Source organism: Telopea speciosissima, chromosome 2 (assembly GCF_018873765.1).
Source record: "Telopea speciosissima isolate NSW1024214 ecotype Mountain lineage chromosome 2, Tspe_v1, whole genome shotgun sequence".
NCBI lineage: Eukaryota > Viridiplantae > Streptophyta > Magnoliopsida > Proteales > Proteaceae > Telopea > Telopea speciosissima.
Genome location: NC_057917.1, coordinates 26,185,416 through 26,194,556, shown reverse-complemented (window position 1 = coordinate 26,194,556; position 9,141 = coordinate 26,185,416). Strand labels below are relative to the sequence as shown.

At 40.9% G+C, this 9,141-nt stretch overlaps 1 protein-coding gene across 1 annotated transcript; it reads left to right on the top strand.

The window, feature by feature from the left end:
• The first annotated feature begins 697 nt into the window (after positions 1 to 697).
• LOC122649947 (ABSCISIC ACID-INSENSITIVE 5-like protein 1) lies at positions 698 to 2,469 on the top strand. The gene is made up of 4 exons (XM_043843210.1): positions 698 to 1,831; positions 1,979 to 2,050; positions 2,185 to 2,214; positions 2,318 to 2,469. Exons 1-4 carry the CDS (start codon positions 698 to 700, stop codon positions 2,447 to 2,449), a joined length of 1,368 nt encoding a protein of 455 aa, XP_043699145.1. The 3' UTR covers positions 2,450 to 2,469.
• The last annotated feature ends 6,672 nt before the right edge of the window (positions 2,470 to 9,141 follow it).

The following is a 9,141-nucleotide window of genomic DNA, read 5'->3' as shown; positions in this document are numbered from 1 at the left end:
CAATGGGTTTTTATCCAACACAAGCTATCAAGTACGTTAAGTACTTGTTTAGATGAACAATAACTTCTATTTTTTAATAAATAAAGAATTTTCTTTAGGACCAAAATCAGGGTCAAAATCAGGGTCAGGTTGAGCTCGATCCGACTCGACCCTAACTTAAGGCCAGGAATTTCTAACCTTAACCCGCCTTCAGGGCCAGAAATCTTTAGCCCAGAGCCTATTCGAGCTCGGATCAGGGCAGGTTCGGGCTGACAGAGCTAAACTTGCAGCCCTATTTCCACCTTTTCAGAGTATCGTTCCATTTTGTGCCTAGGCATAGACACAGAGGGGGACATGACTGCCTCACCCCATGAAACGTTATAAATGATCACCTTGTTGATTCCACGATACATGTTTTCATTAATCCTTGCACACTCTCATTGGTCCCGACACATACGCAGGGGCCACGCTTCCCTACAGAGAATTCTTGGCCTTTCTATATATATATATTAGTGTCTTTCCATACACTCATTTATATATAGGTTGTGGCCTAAACCCATCTAACATCCCTTTCTTTCTTTCTGTGGTGACTGCAGAGAGTTTTCGGCAAAATCAAAACGCTAACAATCTAAAGCTAGCGAATCGACTGTCCCTGTCTCTCTCTTTCAAAACTATCTGAAAGAGTGAAACCCATTAATTAAGTTAAAGAGGAAGTAAGATGGTGGTTCCAGAGTCGGAAGCCGTACCCCATGTCGAGATGGAGTCGACAGCGCAGCTAGCGGAGGAGCATTTGAAGACACACTCATTGTTGGGAAGGCAATCTTCCATCTACTCTCTCACCCTTGACGAATTTCAGAATACGCTCTGCGAGAATGGTAAGAACTTCGGGTCGATGAACATGGACGAGTTCCTCAACAACATATGGACTGCGGAAGAGAACCAAGCCATCCATTCTAGCAATGATCCTTCTCAATCCAACCAAGACCAACAACGGCAAAGTGAGGAGAAGAACCTAAACAGACAACGCAGCTTACCTCGCCAAGGCTCTCTCACACTTCCAGCCCCTCTCTGCAGGAAAACTGTTGAGGAGGTTTGGGCCGAAATTCGGAGAGAGCAAGAAGAGGACGAGCAGCAGGAGCAGCCCAATAATGAAGAAGGAAGCCATGCTACTACTGATACTGCCCATCGCCAACCCACCTTTGGAGAGATGACTCTCGAAGATTTCTTGGTAAAAGCAGGGGTAGTAAGGGGAGCATGCGCGCCCTCTGCTGCTGCTCAGCTCCATACACAGACAATACCAGCACCATTACCCGCTACGGTACCTGCGCCACAACAGTATGGTCTGTATCAGAATACTAATAACCCATCCTTGGAACCCAACAGTTTCAGGATAGGACCGGTGATGGGCCTTGGATTCTCCGACCACCACGGTAGTACCGGAAATTCCATGCCAGGTGGTGGTGGTGTTCCTTCGAGCTACCAAGCATTTCCACATAGTGGTGGGGCTTTGGGGGAGACATCGAATTATGCAGGGAATGTTAAGAGAAATGGCGTTTATCCACCGACAGTGGAGTGTTTTGGAGGGAGAGCGGGAAATGGCGGTGGTTCGTTCGGAGCAGCGGTGGTGCAGGCGATATCACCGGCTAGCCCAGGGTCGTCGGACGGGATGTGCGGAGGACAAGTGGAGAGCCAGGGGGCATTGGGGAGTCGGTACGGTACAACTACAGAGATGGGAGGCATGAGGGGTAGGAAGAGGGTGATTGACTGTCCGGTGGAGAAGGTGGTGGAGAGGAGACAACGTAGGATGATCAAGAACAGAGAGTCCGCCGCCAGATCCCGTGCCAGGAAACAGGTAGAATTTACCTTCCTGTACAGAAATTCTCCATTTTTAGGGTTGGGTGGTATCGGTGATTAAAGTTGAAAAGAAACCTAAACTCAGGAAATAAACCTTCGTTGAACTTAACTTGGTTTCATTAATTACGTTTTATTTCTTGTACAGGCATATACAGTCGAGCTGGAAGCAGAGCTGAACCAACTCAAGGAGGAGAATGCTCGCCTCAAGCGAGTTCTGGTAACGAGAATAGTATATCTAAACTCTAAACCATCCAAAATAAAAGAAAAAAGGAAAAGAGAGAGAAGATAAATGGAAAATTCTTTATCTGTTTGCATGTTTCCATTACTAATTCTGTATTCGAACTGAAACAGGCAGAAGCTGAGAAGAAGAGGAGGCAAGAGGTAAGTTGTGATATGTGACATTTATGGAATACTTGGTATTTTTTTTGTCCCCTATCCACTTCTCCCGATCGAAATTATATTTAGTATTTTCGAATACAAACAGATGAAGGATGAGATGAAGGATAAGCCTCCAACGAAGGCGCAAAAAGCAGCGGAGAAGTTGAGGTTGATGAGGCGAAGCGTAAGCTTTCCTAATGGACTCTGGAAAGAGCACATGCAGCTGCTGGGAATTTAGCATATGATTATATTCCTTTGAGACTTTAGACTATGATTAGCACGGCACGGCATGGCACCACACCAGACCAGACCAGAATTTCGAAATGCAGCCACTCTTTTATCTCATTCACACTCCAGAATCTTCAAGTACCGTGATCGTTGCCTCGGAACTCAGAACAGTTTGGAAATTGCCCCAATTCTATTCTATGATCCTCTTAGTCATTTCTCTTGTCTTCTGCCTCTTTTATTGCTCTTCTTAGCTATGTCACTAGTTATACTTCTGTACTGTACATATATGGGAGGATGTGGAGCCCGGGAAGAGAGTAATAAAGAAGCACCATTTGTGCGTGGTCTGTTATCAGTTTTCACATGATCGATCGACAAGCTTCTTTCACTTTGTTAATCTTTTTAGATTTTTGTCTGCTGCTGCACCTAATTAATATATTCTATTAATTCATGAAGAAGATGGGATTAATAATTTCTGTTTGTGGAAACATGGGATCATCTCAATTGAATTCTATGGGAAATCAATTATAAGAAATTTCTAGTTCAATAAAAATTTAATACACCAATCTCTTTAATCATCCCATTCCCGTACGCACAACGGAAAGATATTAATTCGGGTTTCTTTTTCATTCCATGAATATCAAATAAATTAAAACCTCAATGGATGATAATAAAACATCAAGATTTGCTAACATAGAGAGCCTTAAGTGTTGCTCCTCTTCTAAATAATGGTTCTTCCGATAATGAGCACTCCAAGAAAGATGTTCGTGAACCTTCTTGATACAGCCAAGGTTTGTCAAGCCAATGCAACAATCTTCTCCAAGAAAAGATTCAATCTTTTCAAGAACCAACGTTTCACAAAACCTAAAATCTCAAAAACCCTAAAGTGAGCAAGAGAATCAAAAGAAGAGAGAGTGATTCGGTCAACGGAGGAGAGAAAAAAATCGGCCAAGAGTCTTTTTGGACTCCCCCTCCCTGGGTTTATATTTAGATCTCCTCTTTAATTCATTGTGAGACTCTCTCTCTCTCTCTCTCTCTCTCACTCAAGTTGATGTGAAACCCAACATCCATTCCCAGTGTGCTTTTAATTAGTGAAGAAGCAAAATCTAAAAAGGAAAGTAAATGGTTAATTAATTTAATTTTATTGACAATTAAAATAATTGCATCAAATCTATTAAATTAAATAAATCAATTATTTAATTGGAAAATCTAAAAATTACCCTCACATAATAACATCTTATTATGTAGCAACCCTCCACTAATCAATATTGTCGTTATGAAATTTAGGACATTTATTTAAATATTGTCAAACCCCATTCCATAGTACATGTTCCCGTATTAGAGTGTTTGTGTACGTGATTGGATCCACAAAATCGATTAAACACTTTAATTAAAACATACATATAAGTATCATTTTATGTGAAAACATGTTTGCAAACTATTTCTAAAAGAGAAAATTACTTGGACAACCCCTGTACTATGGCCATTTTGCTTACGATTACCAACGTTTGAAACAATTACTTGACACCCCCAAAACCTGATAGGGTTAGTTTGCTATTAGTGTTTAATTGGAAATGTCCATTTTACCCTTATAACCATTTCTATTGAAACTCGCTAAGTATAAATTACACATTTACCCTTTATATGTTTTAACCTTGAAAAACCCTAAAAACCCCAAATCGAGGATGTTGCAGTCGCCGGAGAAGAAGCAACCAAGTCTTCGTGTATCAATTTGCAGCCTCAAAGCTTGGAAAATTGATGAAGCCATGTGCAGACATCTGAGCTCACCACATGGCACTTGCGCTCAAACATCCATGAAAATAACCACTGGAATGAAAAAAAAAAATTTTAAATTATCCTATCTTCTGCAAATAACGAACTACCCACCTTCAAAAAATTATCCAATTTTCTGCAAATCCAAGGAACCATTCTTCAAATCCATTGGTTTCTTCTTGTTTCTTCTTCTCTTAGTCTCGTAGTAATGTCGACGTCGATTGCGTTACAAGACGATGAGCCCCAACTTCGGACTAACCAGACCTTTCGACCTGGAGAAGAGTTGCAGAAATTGAAGAGAATAAGAGCTCATCTCAGGAGGATCAACAAGCAAGCCTTCTATCAAAACAATTTAGGCATTTCCATTGTCGTTGATTTTCTGTTCAAGACTTGATTTTTATTTTTCTTGTTCTGTTCTGGGTTTAATGAGTTAGGTTTCTCAGAGAAGAGTTTTCTCCCGCCTGTGTTTCAGCAATAAAAAAAAACAGAACACCAGTAGGTGCAGCAGGATTCTCTTCGTTTAATTCTTTCTTGAAACAAGACGATGAGCCCCAACTTCAGACTAACCAGACCTTCTGACCTGGAGAAGAGTTGCAGAAATTGAAGAGAATAAGACCTCATCTCAGGAGGATCAACAAGCAAGCCTTCTGTCAAAACAATTTAGGCATTTCCATTGTCACTGATTTGCTTTTCAAGACTTGATTTTTATTTTTCTTGTTCTGTTATGGGTTTAATGAGTTAGGTTCTCAGAGAAGAGTTTTTTCCCGCCTGTGTTTTTAGCAATAAAAAAAATACAGAACACCAGTAGGTGCAGCAGGATTCTCTTCGTTTAATTCTTTCTTGAATCCCAAAAACCCTCTATAGAGGTAGGGCGTTGGGGTTACAGGAGGAGGAAGAAGAAGAGGAGGAAGAGGAAGAAGAAGAGGGTAAATATGTCACTTCACTACACCTTAAGGGTAGTTTAGGTATTTATAAAATATTTAACCCATGGTAACGGTGACTGACTAACGAACAGGGCTACTTGAAAGAAATGGTAAATTACAGGGGGTGTTCAAGTAATTGTTTCAAACGTTAGGGAGACTAAGTAATTAGGCCATAGTACAGGGGGTGTCCAAGTAATTTTCTCTTTCTAAAAAGGTACTGGATCCAAATTCTGATCTGACCATCCACAGACAATCTCTCCCTTGATGTACCCCGATCGGGCAGTGGAGACCATGTTGAGTGATTCTCTCACTCATAAAATGTTTGCACATTCCCAGAACGTCGATTTTGGTTCTTAGAACCTCAGTTATTGACGAACCAAAGTATATGTTCACTTTTTGCAGTGACAAGAACCTCTCAGGTACTGGATCTCGGTGACACATGTCTATCCCATACTTGCATCTGGCAGTAACACATGAGGAAATCAACACAAAAGATTCTTTGCCAATACACATCCATATATGTATTCGCATTCTTACCCTGATGTCAACATGTCTAGGCATACCCAATACAACAACCATATGATAAGGGTGCCCAGCCCAAACCCTAGTCGGGACTACCATTTAAGTTAAACTTAAGGACACATAATGTTCAAAAAGTTATATTGTTTGTGATAATATCAAACCAATATGTATAAACGGTTCAATACAACTAAACAGGTTTGATGGATACATAAATTCAAAAATCTCCCAAGTGTACATCAAAACCAATTTCCCATACATTTTAAAATACATGCCCTCTATGTGTTTTTCAAACACTCTAGGAAATAAACCCTTTTTCATGACATCAAACACATTTTTAGTAGTATCAACTTTGAAGATACTCACGTCGCCTTGTTGGATAATCTTCCTGGTGAGGTGATACTTCCGATGCATGTGTTGGTTCCTCTGATGAGCCCTAGGCTCTTTTGCTTGAGCAATTGTCCCTCTGTTGTCACATAACAAGGGAATAGGGCATTGACAAGCTCAGAGATTACCTCCAAATCTAATAAGAACTTCCAAAGCCAAACACCTTTTGTTACATCACAAGTTGCAAGGTATTCTGCTTTGGAAATTAAATCAAGTGTAGATTTTTATTTTGTACTACTCCAAACAATAACACCACCTCCCATTAGATATACCATCCCATGCATGGATTTTCTATCATCTTTGTCAGTTTGAAAATCTAAATCTTTGTATCCTAGAACTGACACATCCATAAACGAAGAAGTAATCCTTAGTCCTTCTTAAGTACTTCAAGATATTCTTCACAGTAGTCCAATGCTCTCGTCCGGGATTAGACTGGTATCGGTTCACAATATCTACTACATAGCATATGTCTGGCCTTATACACAACATAGCATGCATAAGACTCACTACTGCTAAGGTATAGGGAATCCTGTTTATCTCTTCAATGTCTATCTAAGTCTGAGGCTACTGACATTTGGAAAGACTGGTTCCATGTCAAAGAGGATCACTTCCTCTCTTGGAGTTCCTCATACTAAATCCGGTCAAGACTTTGTCTATATAGGTTGATTGTGACAAACCTAACATCCATCTTTGGTGATCTCTAACGAGTTTAATCCCTAGGATAGAGTTTTCTTCACTGAGATCTTTCATAGAAAAAGTAGTGGATAACCACCTGCTTAACTGATGAAAAAAATCACACATCGTTTCCATTGAGCAATATATCATCTACATGTAACACAAGAAAACACACTATGCTCCCACTATTCTTCTTGTAAATGCATGGTTCATCCATGTTTTGATCAAAACCAAATGATTTAATTGATTAACCAAATCTAATGTTCCAGCTCTAGGAAGCTTACTTCAGTCCATAAATGGATCTCTGCAGCTTGCATATTTTACCTTCTTCCTCCAAGGAAGAGAACTCATCTTGCTGTTGCATGTAAATTTCTTCACCAAAAAATATATTCAGTAAAGTAGTTTGCACATCCATCTTCCAGATTTCATAGTCATAACATGCAGCAATGGACAATAAAATTAAAGAAAGATAAACAAAGATATTAGTTTGAACTCACACTGTGACGTGAGTGTGACCATGTATATTTATATTTGAAGTGGTTACATCATTTCAGGGTTTGGTTACAACCGTGGATATTTGAAGATAAGACTTACAAGAGATAAAGATAAGAATTAAAAACTGCTTACAAGAGATAAAGATAAGAATTCAGGTTGTTACACATGAGGTGGCAGTGACCGTTAGGTTGTTGCATTTTCACCCCCCTTCAAACTGATGGGTGGAACATACAGCAGTTTGGCTCGATGACTATTGAACAAAGGCGATCGTAACCCCTTTATAAATATGTCAGAAATTTGGCTGTTTGAATGGACGAAACGAACTTGCACTGTATTGTTCAGAACTAAGTCTCGAACAAAATGATAGTCAACTTCTATATGTTTGGTTCGAGCATGCAATACCGGATTGGCTACCATGTGAGCAGCAGATATGCTATCACAGTGTATCACCATAGGTTTGTTGATGCTGACTCCCAAATTGTGAAGGAGGTAGGATAGCCATAATATTTCTGACGCAGTAACAACTAAAGCCTTGTATTCTGCCTCTGTGCTAGAACAAGAGACGGTGGGCTGCTTTTTCGAGCCCCATGAGAGGAGGTTGGGGCCTAGGAATGTGCAGAGCCCTGTAGTGGACCGTCGAATGTCAGGGCATCCGGCCCAATCGGCATCTATGTGAGCCGCCATTAATTAGTCAAGAGAACCTGAACTGATAGGAAGACCCACTCCAATTGTGTGTTTCAAATATCGTAAAATCCGCTTCACCGAGTGGAGATGGGTTGTGCGCGGTGCGTGCATAAACTGACATACTTGATTGACAGCATAGGAGATGTCCAGTCTTGTCACCGTCAAGTATTGTAGAGCACCTACTATTTGTATGTACTCATGAGGGTCTTGTAACAGATCACCATCATTGGCTGAGAGCTTAGTTCCAGCAACCCCAGGGGTTCCACATGGTTTGCAATTGGTAATATTAGTGGTGTCCAAGAGCTCCAGAGTGTATTTTGTTTGGGTTAGCAACAACCCCTTGCTGTCACGCGTAGCTTCCAACCCCAAAAAATAATGTAATGCTCCAAGGTCACTCATTGAAAATTCCTGGCTGAGGATGTTGATAAAATTAGTGATTGATGTTGAATCGGCTCCTGTTAGGATGATGTCATCGACATACAATAGGAGGATAAGCGGACCATTGTTGGTATGAAAAGTAAACATGGATGTATCAACTTTACTTTGAGTGAACCCATTCTGGTGTAAAAAATTTCGGAACCTGTGATACCAAGCTCTTGGGGCTTGTTGCAAGCCGTATAGTGCCTTTTGAAGGCGACACACATGATGTGGAGCTTGAGGGTCAACAAATCCTTGCGGCTGCTGCATGTATACCTCCTCATCCAAGAACCTATGTAGAAATGCATTCTTCACGTCCAATTGTCGTATAGGCTAGTTCCGAGTGATGGCCAGGCTTAATACGACACGGATTGTTGCGGGTTTAACCACTGGACTAAAGGGGTCTGTAAAATCTACTCCAGGTTGCTGGTGGTATCCCTTGGTGACAAGCCGGGCTTTGTAACGGTGTATGGATCCGTCACTATGGGTTTTAGTACGATAGACCCATTTGCATCCAACGATGTTCATGTCTTTCTTGGGTTCAACCAAAGTCCATCTGTGGTTAGCCTATAGTGCATCATATTCTTCACGCATAGCAGCAATCCAATGTGGATATTTCACTGCAGCCTTGTAGGTACGTGGATCAGTGGGTATGGAGGTGCATATGGATGTGAAGGCTTGGGGAATGGGATGACGGATATGAAGAAGAGATAGAGGAACTCTAGATCTTCTTGATCCAGTTTTACTTCTAGTGACCATTGGATGGGGCGGTGGTAGAGTTGGGGGTGCTGGCGGTGGGTCATTTATTGTTATTGATTGGGTGGTGGAGTGT